This window comes from Syngnathus scovelli, chromosome 2 (genome assembly GCF_024217435.2).
Source record: "Syngnathus scovelli strain Florida chromosome 2, RoL_Ssco_1.2, whole genome shotgun sequence".
Taxonomy (NCBI): domain Eukaryota; kingdom Metazoa; phylum Chordata; class Actinopteri; order Syngnathiformes; family Syngnathidae; genus Syngnathus; species Syngnathus scovelli.
The window spans coordinates 10,300,279-10,318,316 of record NC_090848.1 but is presented as its reverse complement, the minus strand read 5'-3'; the positions used below and the strand labels follow the sequence as shown (position 1 = coordinate 10,318,316).

Genomic DNA, 18,038 nt, shown 5'->3' with positions numbered 1-18,038 from the left:
GAACCGATCAGCAAACCATCTGCTCCGATTTACATGCTTCATTTGCGCACGGGTTTCACGAGCTGCACATCTGACTTAACATTTTAAAAGCACTATCCATCAGTAACCAGCTCGACACACTCGGTCCATCGCTTTTCCACATTAGGGGTGCGGTTGAGTTGACCAGCTGACCCTGGGCGAGAGGTGGGATACACCCTGGATTGGTCTGCAGCCAATCGTAGGGCACATACACACTCACTTTCACGGACAATTTAGAAAGACTTCAATAAACTTAACATGCGTGTTATACGGATGTGGGAGGAAGTTGAAGTATGTGGAAAAACATGCGCGCAAGCACGGGCTGTCGCCCTGATGTGCCGACAATGTGGGTCGAGGTTCAGTAGCACAAATCACATTGAGCAGCTAAATAAATATTTGAACTGGCTAAGTAAAATATTTTTCATTTTCAATTCAGAATTTGATAAAGATGCAAATAGTATTTTTTCCGAGCGTTTTGGTTAAATGCCAAAATAAAATGTTTTGTGTAGCTGTTAACTGATTTCATAAATGTACACTATGCTGCCATATGATATAAAAATGACATAAATGTTAGCCTCACTTTAGTTGTAAAATGGGTTTGGTGGTTCCGATTTTTTTTTCTGTGGGAGAACAAAAGGCTCTTTGAGTATTTAAGTTTGCTGAGCCCCACATTACAATATTTACTCAGATAATGGCGGGACTGTGTTTATTTACTCAACAGCAGATGGCGGAGGCATATAATAATAACTATTACAAGAACTGTATATTCAATGTATTTTTAAATGAAAAAAAAAAACTACTAAGGAAAACTAGAGAGAAACACCAACATCATCTTCGATGCACTTTGGTAGGTGCTGCTGTTTGGATTAGCGAGTGAGTTCAAGCGGGCTGTGATTTACTGTTTAGTGTCCGCTTCTTCTTTCAACAGTGGCCCCCCCGAACCTGCAATTTGCGCATGTGCAAATATAGATATCTAGCTCTTATTAGTGTAAATAAATGAATGAAAAAGTGGAGCAAATTGGCCAGTGATTCTTTGGCTTGCCACGCTTTTGTGAATCACCATTCCATAGGCTGTCGGCTGGCAGCCAGCAGCCTCCGCAGGCCCTTGAGTCGAGCCCTTGGGGTAATTACCTGGGCAATTGTCGTCTTTTTCTTTTCCAAACGCCTTGAACGCTTTGCCAGAACTTCAGTACGGAGGCCTCGGGATCCTGCCGCAGGAGACCAAAAGAGGGAAGCCAGAACACAGAAAGTTCTTCAGGAGCTGCTGGGAAAGCAGTTTAGTAGTCAATCAAATACAGGTGGAAAATTCAAACAAAATAGCTGAGACAAACAACTTCCAACAAACATTGGTTGTTCGACTCGTGTGTGTTTAGTTTCTTCAGTGACTCACGTGCACATACCCGATTCGGCTCCAACGTCCCTCTTGACTTGTCAGGTTTTCCAGATGAAGGAAACACGCGTGCGACAACGAGCGGTCCCGCATCTTGACATCAACACATCTCGTCATTATCCGGAGGACACACACTTTCCTTCCATGTGTTGCGATTTTGGAAAAGGATTTGCAAAAGTTGCTTTTGTGGCCGCCATCATATGAGTTTCTCTACTTGGGTCTTGGATGGTCTCAGGTCTGGAAAGCAGAGCAGGAAAGACCTCAGCCAATTTTCCACCGCAGCTTAAACGAGACGTTTTGTGAGCAGACGCCAAACTCCGAGACGTATTCGCCACCGCACTTCCGTTTTATTCTACCCTTCAACCTTGTGTTCTTATTCTGACGTTGTGTATTGGTAATCATTTCGTCACAACTTGCATGAGCCAAACCTCCCTTAAATTGAGATGCGGCAGATGTGACCTTTCACCTCTGCCGTTAAAGCTACATGTTCTTTGTGTGCTCCTGAATGAATGCCTGCAGAAAGCTTTTGCTGTCTTCAGTTATACAAAGACTTAAGGGGAAAGGAAGAACACACACTTGAGTGTTTATGTTTGTATGTTTGTTATGTAACAGCAACAGACCACCTTGTGGTCGGGGCGGGCGAGCGGGAAACAACGGAATTTACCTTTAATGAGCAGTTACAGTACGCCTTCCAACTTCCTGTTGGACGGACGGAGGGACGGCTGGGATGGAGATGCAAAATCATAACCCTCAAACAAAACTGAAAAACATGTTTAGTTTGGTCAAATCATTGAGTGCCAGGAGCAAACACATTTCTCCTTTGCGTGCATGTAAATACGTCAGTGAGTCATAAGGAGACACAGTAAAAAATATTTTCATTTTATTTTAGAAAAGGGTGCTGCTCGCACAAACACACCGGACAGTCATTTCGGTCTACGATTGGACCGATAGAAAACATGATACAAAACACAAGACAATCTTCGGCAAAGCAGCTTGTTTGTTTCTTGTCCAACATGTAGACATCCAGACCAAGCATGTCCACCTCCGGTCCTCAAGGGCTGCTGTCCTGCCTCCTTCGTCTGACACGTGATTAAAATGATCAGCTATGAGCAAGCTCTGAAAGGAGCCTGATAACGATCCTGATCATTTCAATCAGACGGCAGGGAAAAGAGGCGAGACAAGCGGCCCTTCAGGACCAAGTTTGGACACTCCTGATCTATAGACAAACAAACCCATAAGGAAAGTCAATATAGGGAGACTAGATGTAGCTGTGCAATAAAGTTTCAAGTATGCTTTGTTTGGAGTTTTAGGTAGCACAAATTTGGCCGTAAAGCTTTTTTTTTTGTTTTTTGATAAAGTCTTTACCATTTATTAAGCCTTGACGAATCCTCGTGCCTGAAAGATTTATTCACCAACTAATCAAGTTCAATGTGATCATTTCAAAGGTGAACTTCAGACTAAGTGGGAACATAATTAAGTTTCAACATGCTAAAAAGATTCTAATGTGATACAGACACACACAAAAAAAGTTCCTTTTTCCATTTTGAGAAAAGTGGGTCAGAATTGTGGGTCTTTTTTGCTAAATTACCATTAAAATATAGAAATATATAAAACAGACATGTTTGAAATGTTATTAGTAAGAGCGACACCAGGTTATCGTTTTAAAAAAAAATGGAAATGTATCGCCAGGCTACTCTTCATCTACGACTGCTGTAAACATGCAGGGTGCATGGCTGCACTGTACAGGCGGCTGACCAGACCGAGACAAGAGGAACAAGTTCACTGATCCAGGTTGAAACGCGTAAGTTGTTTCTAGGGCCCCGAGCTGCTTCATGTCCACAAGCTAACAGAGCAACCAAGGCACTGAGGAGGCGCACGTCGGCCTAAAGAACAAACCCGGGAAAACAGAAGGTTTCTGGAAAGAGGACAAATTCGCTACATCTCTTGCAGAGCGCGAGCAGCATCAGAGAAATCAATTGACAGTGGAAGCAACAAGGACATGACAAAAAATATTCAGGGCCTGATTTACTAAAGGTTTGCACTGGCAAGAATGTTAAATTGCCCTGTTCATTTTGCAGATTCTGGAAGGCAGCTCCTTGTGTCTGGCTCAGTCCAGCACTCTGGAGTAATGGCAGTGGCCTCTACCATTTTCCATAGGATGGGGGAGATGCATCCAATTGCCTTGCACATAGAGTAAGTTGAATCATACAAAAAAAAAAAAATCTGTTAAGCAATGTTTGTTTGCCTTTTACGAACACGTCCAACTCAATCACTTCAAATTTGATTGTGGGCTTGCGGCGCTCGCAAATTTTCCAGTTACATAAAGTGCAAAACCCTCTTTTAATTATAGTCACCACTTTTATACTCGTTGCCAATACGGCTCAATCTGTTAGTGAATGAACAAAATAACACAATTTGGTGCCCGCTAGATGTGATCTTAGTGAATCAGGCCCTTGAAGTGAAGCAAGAAAGGGAAGGAGAAAATCTAATAAGTTGAAAGAAACAAATGAAACCAGCCAACAACAACCAAAAGATCAGACACGGCTGTGAATTGGGCCAATATTCAAAAGTTGCCTTGCCAAAAAAAAAAAAAAAAAAAGAAACTTTCACCACCCAGTCCAATCAGGAATTACGCCCACGCAAGTCAGCACTTTGAGAGTCGCAAGCAAAGGCAGCTGACTTTGTAGAAAGATGGTAGTTAACCTAACCAATGTTCGTCTACTTCAGGGAGCGATTTGAACACTCAAGATTGCCAGTAAATGAATCAGGTTCATGGCGACTGGTACATTGGGGCCACCCTGAAGAAACAATGATTGAGTAAAGTAATGAGGAAAAACTGAAGTATAAAATTAACAATGAACAGAATGACTTTAGTACCCTTTAAGCTTGCAACCCGTTATGTGGTCGAGCTGCCTCGTCGTTCCAGGTATCTGCTCCATGGAAAAAAAAATAAAAAATACAAAACAAAATAATGATGTTGAAGAATGCCATAAAAGTTACAGATTTACATTAAACACCAAATTGAATCAAAGTTCATTTGGAATGAGTAGTATTTCATTTTTAAATGAGTAAATAACGACTTTGAATTCCATTAGTAGCTTTTAATAGTGGAATCACTCACACTTGTGTCTGCCGCACAAAGTCTGCAAAATGTTGATCCCTGGCGCACAGCTCGATGAGCTTTAGACGCTCCTGGATCTCCTGCCGGAGGTCAACAGTCAGTGATTACAAGTCCACAAAATGAACCAAAATGGCTGAATTTTTACTGCAAAGCTCAAGTGACACAGTTCATGTGCCTCTCCTGACCATGAACACTTCTTATTTGCACCTAGGGTTCAATTGTGAACACTTGAAGATCACAAATAGACAGTCGTACCCTTTTTACTAATAGCATACACTTACATCTTTGGTGAGCGTCATGTTCTGGTAGATATGTCGGACCTCCTCGCTACTGAGCTCGTTAGACGTGGTCGTGGGGCTGCTGTACTGGGGACGCTCGTCGTCATAGCGACGGTAATATTGGGTCGTGACCGGGTCGCTCTCAAACATGGGGTTGAATTTCGTGGCACGTTCCAGAGATGGCACGCTGTCACCTCGTCTGCAAGACAGAAAATTCGTCACCTTGGCAACGAATGAACAAAGTTACAAATGAACACAGAGTGACCACCGTACTGACCTCAGTGGATCCTCCATGTCGTCCGTGTCATACTGCTCACGCAGAGTCCTGGCCAAGAAGAAGATGATTCCTGCCGCGACCGCAAGGAAACCCGCGACTGAAGCAATGGCAATGCCGACCACCAGTGGCTCAGAGACGTATTCTTCACAGTGTTCGCCACGGTACCACCAGTTCTCTCCTACACGACACCTGCGGGTGTCAATGCACAATGGAAATAATGGAAATAAAACACTGGTTTCGCCCAAATTTCATGCAAAGGCTCTAGCCTAGGAATGTTGATTATATTTATCATCTTTTGTATCAAAGTAGTCTGACCTGCAGATGGCGCCGTTGCCAGCAATGATGTCACATTTGCCATCATTGAGGCAGAAGTCTTCCTGCACGTCACAGATGCTCTGACAAGGCAGGCCGTCCACGCTCACATATCCAGCGTCACAAACGCACTCAGCCTCGCCGGACCAACGATTGACCATACACTGTGAGAAGGCATTACATGCCTGGAACTTACAGGGGTCCGCTTTGTCACCTAAACAGGACGACGGAAGGAGGCTCATTTTTATGAACTACTTCCATCTATCATGATGAACTCCTGTCACTCCTTCTTTGAAAAACATTAATAGGCTGCCCGATGACAATGCATTTGGCGCAAATCATTCTTGGAGACGATGACATCAAATAATTATTTGAAATAAGAACATGGATGGAGAATTTCTTGCTCCTCCAGATCTCTTTACAATTCTTGTTAATGCTCCCTGGTTCACCTTCCTTCATGTAGCTGATGCGTTTCCCACATTTATAGTTTCCCAAGATCTCAATCAAGTAAGATTTAAGTGACTTAACTCTGTCGTTTTACGTGAATCAACGGAGGTCAAAAAAGTAATGAGACTATTTTAAGAGTGTAAGGAGAAGACATTACAGATTTTTTTTCCCCCCCAAAAGTACAGCAGAGTAAGAGAAAAACAAAATACCAGTAATAGCAAAATTGACTTAAAGACAATAAAGTATCCCCTAAAATGTCTTTTTAACAGGTTGGGAGCTGAAATGAAGATAACAGAGTGAACTGTGCAGACACAGGTCACAAAGATGGCGGGCGACTGACCAGTCTGTCTCTATTCCGCTCACGTTTGTCCTAGACAGATTAATTCGGCCGCATGCAACCTGCCTGCAGCGCTTGCGTGTCAAGAGTCTTTGCAGACTGGAGTCCTCAATAATAACGTTAGTTTTTCCAATTGAATTAGATTAGCGTTAGCTCAGCGCGTTAACAGCAGATAGGGTTAAATTAGCAAGTGGTTGCTTCTCGTAAGCGCCATACTTTTTTAGTCATCAGGCAGTAGGCAGGGAACACCCTGAACTGGTCGCTAGCCAATCGACGAACAACCATCCATACTCACACCTAGGGGCAATTTGGAGTGTCCAATCGGCATACCAAGCATGTTTTTGGGATGTGGGAGGAAACCGGAGTGCCCGGAGAGAACCCACGCAGGCACGGGGAGAACATGTAAACTCCACACAGGAAGGTCAAAACCAAAATCAAACCCACAACCCCTGCAATGTGAGGCAGACGTGCTAACCAGTGCGTCACCATGCCGCCACCATTAATGACCTATTTAAATAAAATGCAAAGATGAACATTTTTTGCCACATTTCTGGCTTCTATTTAAGAACAACCATCTGCTATCAACTGCCACCAGTTGCTATCAGCAGCATTTTTACTGCACATTCCAACAAGACGTTCTCTGTCTTACCTGATTCGACATCCAGTGAGTACTTATCGATAGCCAGGTTCATGGTCTGGTAGGCGGTGTTAGCAAAGTCCTCAAGGATGAGGAAAACATTATTGGCATCACCTCTCGAAACGGGTTTGCCAAATCTCATGCGGCTATTGACCACAATACTGCCATTTCTGAAGTTGAGGATCTCTAAGTTCTGGAAATTGTTTAGGTTGGACTGCAAGTGTGGAACTAGCTGAAATAAACACAAAGTCAAACAAAAAATGTTATTCTTGTGTCAGGTTTTCACTCCATATTGAATCAGTTCTTACCAGTTGCAGAAACCGTTGCTCCAAGGCTTTGTATTCAGAAGAGCTCTTGTTGAAAAGGTCCATAGAGAATGCCATGTTGGTCACCCTGAGTCTGAAAAACACCGTCAGGGCTTGGATCGGCCTGGTCGGCAATGCAATAGCATCTAGCTCTGAGCCCTGTGCCCCGCTGGCGTAGCCGCTGCTGTCACCATCTGTTACCATGTTGCCATACTGGAACACGTCAAGGGTGACATCCATGTCTGTCACACCAGAGTGCTTGATAGTCTGGATTTCGGTCGCTTCTGTACTGTCGCTGTTTTCCGGAAGCATTGAAGTTACTGTTTTGAGGACTTCCAAATTTGTTCCTAAATCCTCATCTGTTTTTTTTACGTTGACTTCTGACAACACTGTGCTGAATAGACCATGATCTTCATGATTGGAGTGCTCAGGATTAAGAGAGTCGTCGTCTTCAGGCGCTGAATCTGACACGCGAGTGAAAGGTGAATCCTTCTCAGGAGAAAGAGCAATAGGGTTAGGGTCTGAACTAACGGGAGCTGAAGTGGTAACAGGAGCGGTGGTTGTAGTCGTTGTGACAGCTAAAATTTCATCTACAACCAGGTCTTCATCGAGTGGAATGACAGCTGTTGTTTGTTGCGTTAAGAGGCTAAGTTGGTCCTCTAACACTTCAACCTTATCATGATGGGTTTCTGGAAGTGGCAAACTGGGTTCTTCAGGTAGGTTTTCCTCAGGAGGTGATTGAGAAGGTATGGTCTCAAAGTGTGATTCTTCGCCTATAACTGTCATACCTTCTTCAACCGATGCCCCTTGTGTGGTCTTGAGAAAAGCTTTTGTGGATTCGCTTGTCACTGCCTCTTCTAGGTGTTCATCTGCCGAGGTCTGCAGCTGAGGTGCGCCCATAAATGCCACCGAATTGTGTTGATCCTGCCTCATTTGAGAATCTTCATAGAGGCCAGATGCTTCCACTGTTTGTACCGACAACTCAATTGTCAAGGTGCCTATTGGTGAAAATACGGGTGGCTCAGCGGTAGAGAACGGTGGGTTTGTGCTAATGTGAGGTGGAAATAAAACCTGATCCAACAATGGGTTATCTATGTCTGGCATAGAGGCCTCTGATGTAGGAAGTGTGTAAGTGTGTAACGGTGTAGAAGGGGTGGCGCCATCCTGATTGGTTAGTGACTGACCAGAAGCTTCAATTGCTTCCTGGATTCCATCATCCTCTTCCAGATCTGGTGGTGGCAGGGACTCCAGATGGCTTTCACCATAAAAGCTTACATCTACGGACTGAAGAAATTCATGCTGCCCGTCTCCCGAGAAACCAGAGCCAGATTCAAAATCCATTGTGACCTCAAGACCTTTCTGAGGAGGTGAAGCATTGGAAGCTTTATGATCCTCTTGGACGGGTTGGTTTTCAGCACCAGGAGCATTGCTCATAAGAAAACCCTCCTTTTCAATATTTTCATCAGCTGTCAATCACAGAAACGCACGACGGGAACATTAAACACGTCTAACAATGCATTGAGATGAATTAGTTTCGATATTAGTATGATCAAAGAAGATAACATGGGAGAATATAAACAAGTCGAGGAACATGTTTGAATTGAATCCTTTACTTGAACTCACCTGCTATCCTCTCTGGGATGGGTAAAAATGTTGTACTCTCATCAACTGTGAAAACGTCATTTTCGCTCACAGCTTCACTCTTTATATCTTTCCACGTGGGGTCAAATAGGAACTCATCCTTTTTCAGATAAATGTCACTGTTCTCCATAACTTGAGTCGGTTCATCGGGTGGTCTCTCTGCAGCAAGGACGTTATCCTGTCCAGATGATTATCACATATTAATCAGAAGGATGAAAGATGGATGTTTGTGTATTTGTTAGTAGTCACCATGTTGTCATAGATGTCAACTGGTTGACTCGTCGGTTTTCCTGGAGGAAACAGATTCTCATCTGTAGGACACAGATGACAAATTTCAACAACTTGTGATTCTGAAGATTAATGTGAGTGTCATCTCTGCATTCTTAAGAGATGTATCCAGTCACCGTTCTCTGTTCCCAGACTACTGTTGGTCAGGAAGTTGTCTTTGCGTAGAGCTTCCGTAATGTAGTTGCGTAAATCTGTGATAGTGTAAACCACAGTTGGCTCCTCGGCAGCAGCGGGGTAGTTCTTCTCCACCAGGTTGTTCTGTAGCGTGATGAAATCCATCGTAGCATCAGAGATGCCATCACTATTCGCTGCCAAAGTGATGGCATAGTGGACGTGGACCACCAGACCCCTAAAAAGACAAAAATCAAACAAAAGCAAATCATTTTCCCACCGTTACCTAATTGCTTATTCCATATGCAGTAATTTTAACTCTTTAAGGTCGCAGACTTACCGTTCCAGGTCCTTTTGAGGTCTGACAACAGAAAAAAAAAACAACACAGACAAATTGGGAAAAAAGTTCTCAACACAAGCAATAATTTCAGCATTACAAATCTGCACCTGAATTCGATGACAAAGACATTCTTGAAGCCTGGCAGTTTCTCAAAGGCATCTCTAACCTGGAAATGAAAGACAGCGAGCAAAGATCGTTTTGATTACTTGATTACGGAGATTTTGAAGAAAAACTGCTGAACCACTAAACATGAGCACAAAGACTTTCGAGACCTTTCAATTATTTAACTCAAAGTTCAACTTGGTTGTGAACGAGCATACCCTGCGGGTAAAGTGTCGAACTAGTTGCTGGTAGCGGACACTACTCGGGTCCCTCAAAGCACCGTTATAGGATTCTTCTCTCAGTGTAATGCTCAGCTCCACCATCTGGTCATTCAGAGGCCTCGAGAAGGTGTTGTCAATTTCATTATGAAGCTGAATGTGCAAGACCATAGAAAAGATTTAGTGGGGTTGAAAATAATTCAGCTCTGAGATGTGGGTGACTCACCGAGTTCTGCTGGTCCTCAAAGGGGAGACCTAGCAAGTTGTCATCGGCCTTCAGAGGGCTTTCTGTGGAATCTGGGAAGTTGCCATTGTTGTATTCCACAATATATGTTGTGGTGGCTACCATGTAACTGCTCGGTGTGACTTCAACCTTGGCATCACTCTCCAAAGTGGCTTCAACAACAGCTTGATGGAGAGGTGCCTCTGTATGTATTCCTTCTCCTGTAGAGATGAGCTGGACATTGTCAGCAGGAACCTCGGCAAGATGTGTCTGGATACTTTCTAAATCCTCAGAGGATGGGCCAAGATCTTTACCCAGAAGCGCTTCCTCAATCACAGGAAATATTTCTGTGATATCAACTTCAAGTGTAGAACTCTGCGTGGTCATTTCAGATGGAAGGTCCACCTCAGGGTCTTCCTGAAGTTCTTTCATAATTTCTTGCAGCTCTGATTCAGTACCTAGCAGTAACTCCTCTGAACTCTCCACGAAGATAACTGGTCTTGGATCGTCAACAGACTCAGGATGTGACTCACCCATGTCCGTTTGAATTGGAGGAGTTTCAGGTTCAGAACTTTTAGTTGTGGACTCAGCCGTTTCCTCACCAGCTTCAGGGGTCTTCTTGGCAGATGTTGTGTCAAGGTGGATACTGTGTGTATCAGGTACTTCAGGTCCAGGTTCATTTCCTATGGATTGGTCAGTTACCTCCACGAGCTTCATATCATGTGACAGTGGTGCTTCTTCCACAGTTTCTGTGAGAATCTCTGACTCTGCAGCTTGAATTGGTGCTTCAGCTAGATTTTCATCTGTTTCTTCAACGGGTTCTTCTTCCCGTGCCTCATCATCTAATTTGATAGTTTCTTCTGTCGCCATCATTGGCTCTCCCTCGTTTGTGGCACTATCGTCAACATCAAATGGATCGTTCATAGAACTTATTTTCTCCTTTTCCAATGTTGTTTCTTCAGTCAGGGTGACTGATTGAACTGTATCCGTAAAAGCCTCCTTGGTCAAAGTGATGACCCCTGTATGACTATCCTCTTGTGGGACCTGAGCAGTCGGCTTAGAGATTAGCGTTACAATAGCATCAGGAGAAACTTTAGTGGTCTTGTCAGCATGACTTCCGACGTTAGAGCCACAGTCTAGCGACTCATCTGCCGCAACAACAACAACAGTGTCATAGGTCAACTCCTCAGGAGTCTTTGTTATTTCTCTTTCAAGGACTTCCTCAAGTGTCGAGGGTGAGGGTGTCCAAGTTGTGGCCTCGTGACCAGGGGTTTCTTCGATGACAACATCCAAGGAAAAAAAACAAACAAAAAAGAAACACCATTTTTTTAACAAACAAATAAATAAAAAGACAAATTATATGGAACAAAGTCTAGATAAATTTGTTTGGTTCTTCATGCACAAACATAACAGTGTTGTCATGCTGCAGTTTGCGCCTGACACCAATCTTCAGAGCATTTGAACTTCAAACTGCCTCGAAACCGTTTTTTTACGAAACCCAGACTGCACAGGTCATGAAGGTCCTGTGGATGTGATGACCCTGGCACTTGTCCAGCACTAAGCTCGAGAAGCCTTCAGCTGTATGTCCGCCATTGACCAGGCTGTGGCCTGTAAATAGGCTTAATGAGCTATTCCAGGCACAGGATGCATGTGTTCGGGCACCCACCGCTCGCTGCCGCTTGTGGGGAGTAAGCTGAATGACGACAACTGCTCACAACCAATTTCAAATCTGTGTGCACTTTTTTACACAACACATCTCACCCCTGCTGTCAGGTTAATTATCTTGTATATATTGTTTCTTATCTGTCCAAGCTTCTCAAGAACAAAAATGCCAAATACTAAATGTAGGACTTCCTACAAAAGAATCATTAATTTAAAGACTTTTACTCAGGAATTAGAACGTATCATAGACTGAGAAAGCACTAATTAAAGTTACTTATCTTGGCTTTAAGGTCTTCAAATCAGTTTAAATCCCACTTGTAAGATCGCTTGAGAGTTTAACATTTTTCAACACAACATCTACCTTCTCCATCCTCGTTCATCTACGGTGGATGGCACATTGCTAAGTGCAGTGAAGACCTTTATGTATAAAATAAAATAAAATAAATCACTTTCCACTCCAAATTTAAAGTGTGCCAACCTACAATTTCCTGTTACCCAATTTAGACAAAACTATCAGAAGCATTTTTTCTTCGGGAAACATGTTTTTAATTTATTGTCTCTAGTTGATGCTTCAAAACTAGTGCATGCTTGTGACCTCTAGTGTGGATTATTGTCACTCTTTCTTAGCAGGCTGCTCCATCAAGTCGCTAAATACTCTCCAGCTGGTCCTAAATGGTGTGGCACGAATAGAGGTCCTATTTCCACAGTACTACTTGCTTCACTACACTGGATCCCTCTACAATTTAGAATTCAACTTCAAATTTAGTTTATCATGAAGTAAAAAATGGTCAGAGCTTGTGGTGCCTTATGAATCTACAAGAGCAGCGGTTCTCAGACTTTCTAGGTCTTGAGAACAATTAGTGCCACTCTTCTGCAGACAGAGGAATGCGGCCACTAAAAATACAATATTTCATGATTGGCCGCATCTCGGCACTGGTTTTGCGGTGCAGTTGCATGACGTGACGACAATTATGGCCAATCAGAATACGCATAGTTGACATTGCAAGTTATTATAAAATCATCTAACTAGTAGGGGCGAGTGGTTAATTTTTTGTGATGTTCAGGTCCTAGTCAGATTCTGAAGCATCAACTAGCGTGCAGTGGCCCAGATTGAATTGTGTGCTCTCCAACATCCTATGCAGATTTGGAACTTTCTAATCTAATTATCCATGACCTATTAAATAGTAAGTAATTTAACCTACAGTAATTGATTCAATTAAATATTTATCTATTGTCGCAAGCAAGAAATGCTGCACACATGCAGGGTTGTCAGATTTACAGTCGGCTATGTACCGTATACGTCACAATCATATCAGAGCTTTTGATAAGCCCAAAGCTAAGGTAGGGAGAAGTAATTGGTTTAGTATGTCTGTTATATTGGGTCATCCCCATACGTTACATTTAATGATACAACAAAAATTTGAAAATTATATTGTCAACCCCCAAGCTGTGGACCACCACAGAGCCCAGTTTGAGAACCACTACACTCCCAAAGTTCACATTTACACGATTCCCCAAATCAGTGACAGTAGAACCGGATGCAGAAGTTTCACTTATAAGGCTTCCATTCAGTGGAACCATTTTTAATCATTTTTTTTCTGGGATCATTTTAAAAGCAGAGGTTTCTATTCCTCTTCCGTCTCAGGGCTGACTCAGGTTTGTCCTGGGTCAACCCTTAAATAAGCTTCCATAGGTCTAGACTGCTGGGGAATCTTCTATGATACAGGGAGCCTATCTCTCTGCATTCAAATTGTCTGCCTAAATGTATGCCCTTCATTTGAGTTACTCAACATCAGAGTTACAGTACGGTGATCATTATTTGCACTGTTCATCCATTATTTTTTAAATATTTGGTTTTATTGTTGTTTTTTACTTATTTGTTTTGCACCGTGTCCTTGAGTGCCCAGAAAGGCTGCTATAAATAGATATATTATATTTAGCAGGATTATTATAATTATTGACAATCTTAGAAATAGTAACAATGAACATTATTAGGAATTATAAACATTAGGTGTCACTTTACCTGGCTGGGCACTGGTCAAATGTCCTTCAACTGGAATCCCTGGCAAACTTTCAGAACTGCAAGACACAAACACAAATTGAATAGGGGAAAATCTTTTTTTTTTTTTTTTTTTAAACATTCAATCTTTGTACACATCTATGTATGGCAGGAAACAAAGCACAGCAAAAGCATCACACAAATATACATGTGAAGCAATCAAATGCGACGGAAAGTGATTAAAAAAATAGCAACCAGACATTTTCTGTCGTGGATACTGTATCTAAAAATACTTAACAATTTTGCGGCCAAACTATTTTAATATTGAAAGTAGTTTTCTCTGCATCCCAACTACTTTAGTTGTAGCGTCATAGCTTGTATTTGAGTTCTTCTGTCATCAGATACAGTAATGACGAAACAAACATTTAGAAAATGAAAAGCACGAAAAGGTACAGCCTGGCCTGCCGTATCTAATTGACTGATCCATGGAGGCCTACCTGCACAGATGTGGGCCTGAGCTGATGGGAACACTGCAGCAGGTGAGGAAAAAAAAAGCACTTTTTATGCTACTTGCAAACAGATAGTGTATGTTTGTCTTTGTTCACTTCTCCTTACCTTAAATCATTAAGATACATACCATAAAGTCATTAAAAAAATTCTAATTATTTTAAAATATCTATTCTAAAAAAAAATCTCAATATTCTATCAGATGTTCTATTATAGTGCCTAATAGCAATTAGAGTATAAATAATTTTTTCAAAGAAATAAAAACAGCATTACTGAACCCTTAATGAAAACTGAGGTCAACAGTCGAAAACCATTCTGACTGACCATATAAGTGCGGTTGTTAATACAACTTAGATCACTTGGCAACCCGAGCTTTTAAGAGTGGAGCGCTTTGTGAAAAATACATTTTGACCCAACAAACAACATCTTGTACTCATACACTCACTTGTGTCCAGCCATTTCCGCAATAACGGCTGTGTATTATTTTGACAGGGCGGTAAATTTACACTGATGTGTCATTTCCTCAGTTATGTCCGACTAAAATCAATATTTACAAAAGTAGGCAAATCAAGCTGTCCAAATAAAATGGTAGCACATTTGGTCTATTTTTCTGGATTGGAATATGAATAAACAAGACATTAGAATAATATTCAATCATGCATTGTAATTATCATCAGCACACCCCAAAAGCATCGAAATGTGCTTATCAATTGGCAAGAACGTGAAACTTTACTGACCTGCTTATGGGCGCCGCCATGCCAACCCTCTGAAAGAGACACCCAGGAAGCTCGTTAAACTTGTCGAGCTGAAACATGATTTGGGTCACACCATAATGAATACTCACGCTCTGAATGAGGCTGAGGTGCTCTTCCGATTGACTGAAGAACGTGCCAATCTCCTTGATGCTAATGGAGCCATCCATGCAGCGGCCCACCCAGTCCCGGTACTGGTCTCGATCTGGCAGCTGGTCCCAGAATATCTTGAAGGCCTCCCAGACTGTCTCCTGGCACACTGGAAGACAACAGAAGCTCTAGACCAGGGGCCACCAACATGGGACCACATGAGTAGCCTGTGCTTCCTTGCAAGTGATGGGAAATTGTTATTTCCTTGGCACGTCGTAGTGAAAAATCATTAGTATGATCATGTGCCTTCAAATAGATGAATAGGAATGACTAAAGGCAATTTTGACAAATTGGTTATTTCCAAAGTGTATGTCAAACTGGTATCTCTTCACATTTATCTATGCCCAAGAATTAGCTCACAAGTTCAAAAATGTTAGTGCAGCTTCAGGAAATCAAACTTCTGTGTGACGTGGATTGGAAACGTAACCTAGTTTGTGTGACATCTGACCTCCCCGCCATTAGTTGCCTTTAAGGATGCCAGACATGCCTTCTAAGCTGGTTAGCGTGTTAAGTAAGACGTGAGCATCACGTATTGTGAAAATGCAAGTACAAAATGTCAAAATGGACATTGGTACAATGAGACAAACCTCTGAGGTGAAAGTAGTTGAGGTGGTTGGAGACAGCTTGGTCTAATGTCTCCTGACTGCAAAGTTTCACTCCGCTGGGAAACAGAAGGTTCCTTTTCCTGCGAGTCATGGATCCATGATGCCTTAACATAAGCTGCAGGTCTTCAGAAGAACCCTCCATCTCATCACCTGAGAGCAGGAAGGAGGCACGGGTTGACCGCAACAGCCGAGTGAGAAGCCTGCCACTGCCAAACTGACCTGTGTCCATGTCGACGCAACCCGACAAGAGCAGCAGCCCTAACGTCCATAGCCACAACCCGCGATGCATTCCCGCCATCTCGAACCCAACGGCGCAGCGCACGTCCTCAGCTCATGCGTAACGTCCCTCACACTTGTCCAGACGTCGTTTGGTGACGAGATGGAGGGAGGAAGCTCGCCTGGTGGCTTCGTCTCAGGTGAGCAGATGGACACTTTAATCCTATTTGTTAAGCTGTTGGGGTGGATGAGCGTTAGCAGGCAGACGTTATTTACTTGACCCGGCTTCCTCAATTTGTTTCTCGTGTCAAGCTAGCGGAGCTACCGAGGCCGTCTTGTCTTTCTTTTAATTACAGTTGCAGTAGAAATATTAATAAGTCGTTTCTTGATGTATTGGTACTAACCCAGTCGTATAATATATAAAGCTACAGAGCTTTATATAATGACAACTGTGAGAAGTTGTTAGTGCGTCGAGCGGTCTTCCATATAGAACATCTAGTTTTCTCGAATGCCCGGTCAGCCGGCCCTGCTTTCTGTTAATACTTGAAGACTTTTACTTTTCAACATTTGTGTCATGTCTGGTTCTGGGTCCCTAAACTGCTCCACACGTGACACAAGAAGTATTTTTTGTTTTTTTTGTCTACAGCGGATTTTAAGTCTACAAACACTTGCTCAAATGACAACTTTTGTGATCCCAAAAAAGTTTCCAAAATTAATGTGGCCTATAACTTATTTTTTGCTTTCTAGTAGAAGTCTGGAGGTTTATTTCTTAACACGGTTCCAAATCAAAATGCTGCCACCAACACTGCAGTAATATGGTCTTTTGGTGACAGTAAGTGTTGTGTTAGCACCGAATGTTTATTTTAGAATCATGGCCACAATGTTTAACCTTGATTTCATTAGACTATATGAAATCCAGATTCATGATTTGGAGCAGTTTTCTTCAGCTGGACCTAAGGTCTTAGACAAGGTGGAGGGAATTTTGTACAATTACAAATGGGAGTCTCTCTAGGGTTTCGGATAGGAAGCAATATATATATATACATTTAATTTATTTCAGGTTAATCAGAGGCACTAAGCAGTGGCAAGTATGTATTTAATGAGTTTGAATTTAAATGGTTAATTCTGAAGACGGCCACATGCTAGTTCAGAGGCTGTGCACACTAAAAAAAAAAAAAAAAGCTGTAGGACAGATAATGTCATTAAATGATGGGTGGTTTTAATTTATTTTGGTCTAATTTTTTTAATATTACAAAATTTGGTAATTGAATAAGAGTGAAAACTTTATACGCACTCCTTATGAGGATAACACTCAGGTAAAATTAATATTTACCAAATTTAAAAAAGCTACATTCCCATAACGAAACAAGGGCTGCCAATAATTATGGCGGGTTTTCCCCACAGTTAAATGAGCATCAGGTTACATTCAAAGAGAACATGAATGCGATTCTAGCTCCAAACACCTCCGCTACCCCTTCGTCAACAAGAGCGGACATCTTTTATTGGATAATGAGCTTAATAGACACCAGAGGACAACCTCAAGTCCTGCAGTACACTGGTCTAAGAATCACAGCACAAAATACTCGACGTAACCCCCACGACGCTTGTTTTAGTTTGAAGTCGTATGGATGCAGCCGATCAGGATCAGTATCTTAAGGACAAAGATTATTTTTGGAGTCTGGGATACAAATCCGTTAATCTTCCGTTCCCGTTGGGCAGATTAGCCAAGACTACGACGGGATGAGTACCATGCAGGATCCAGCTAGGACCAAAGAGGGCCAGACTGAGAAAAAAATGGCGAATTGATTTTCTGGACATCAGACGTCATGGAGAGCAGCAGTAAAGAGTGAAACTCTTTGAAATAATGTTTTGAAAGACTGCATAACAGATTAGCACAGGGAGAAATTAAAAATTGAACTGAAAATGTTGTTGGAAGTGAAAAAAGTTTGAGTGTAGTTACAAAAAAAGAAATGGACCTACTGCTGGTTGATCCTGCTGACGAGCTGTAAGCTGATTGATCGTCTGCAAGCTTTTGCACCTGACCTTTCACCCCATCTCACAAACCAAGAACACACTGCAGTTCCGAAAACAGAAAATTTGCA

At 42.3% G+C, this 18,038-nt stretch overlaps 1 protein-coding gene across 2 annotated transcripts; it reads right to left on the bottom strand.

The window, feature by feature from the left end:
• Positions 1 to 2,271: 2,271 nt before the first annotated feature.
• Positions 2,272 to 18,019, bottom strand: LOC125988084 (interphotoreceptor matrix proteoglycan 2-like). Of its 2 annotated transcripts, XM_049752879.2 has the most exons (22): positions 17,917 to 18,019; positions 15,940 to 16,171; positions 15,703 to 15,870; positions 15,058 to 15,224; positions 14,951 to 14,979; positions 14,204 to 14,236; positions 13,731 to 13,786; positions 10,049 to 11,319; positions 9,823 to 9,975; positions 9,610 to 9,668; positions 9,503 to 9,523; positions 9,168 to 9,400; positions 9,013 to 9,074; positions 8,746 to 8,941; positions 7,126 to 8,588; positions 6,830 to 7,049; positions 5,400 to 5,610; positions 5,085 to 5,273; positions 4,811 to 5,006; positions 4,530 to 4,609; positions 4,286 to 4,338; positions 2,272 to 4,206 (listed from the first exon to the last, which is right to left on the bottom strand). In XM_049752879.2, exons 2-21 carry the CDS (start codon positions 16,016 to 16,018, stop codon positions 4,305 to 4,307), a joined length of 4,920 nt encoding a protein of 1,639 aa, XP_049608836.1. In that variant the 5' UTR covers positions 16,019 to 16,171; positions 17,917 to 18,019; the 3' UTR covers positions 2,272 to 4,206; positions 4,286 to 4,304. The 2 variants fall into 2 exon arrangements, with proteins under 2 accessions (XP_049608836.1, XP_049608837.1); XM_049752880.2 differs by lacking the exon at positions 14,204 to 14,236.
• Positions 18,020 to 18,038: the final 19 nt, after the last annotated feature.

Bases quoted from the DNA above. Each gene is read 5' to 3' on its own strand.
- LOC125988084 (XM_049752879.2), bottom strand. From the start codon at position 16,018: ATGGCGGGAATGCATCGCGGGTTGTGGCTATGGACGTTAGGGCTGCTG. The intron at 15,871-15,939 runs GTCAGTTTGGCA...TCCTGCTCTCAG, and splicing joins TTGCGTCGACATGGACACAG to GTGATGAGATGGAGGGTTCT. The intron at 9,669-9,822 runs GTATGCTCGTTC...TTTCATTTCCAG, and splicing joins TTCGACACTTTACCCGCAGG to GTTAGAGATGCCTTTGAGAA.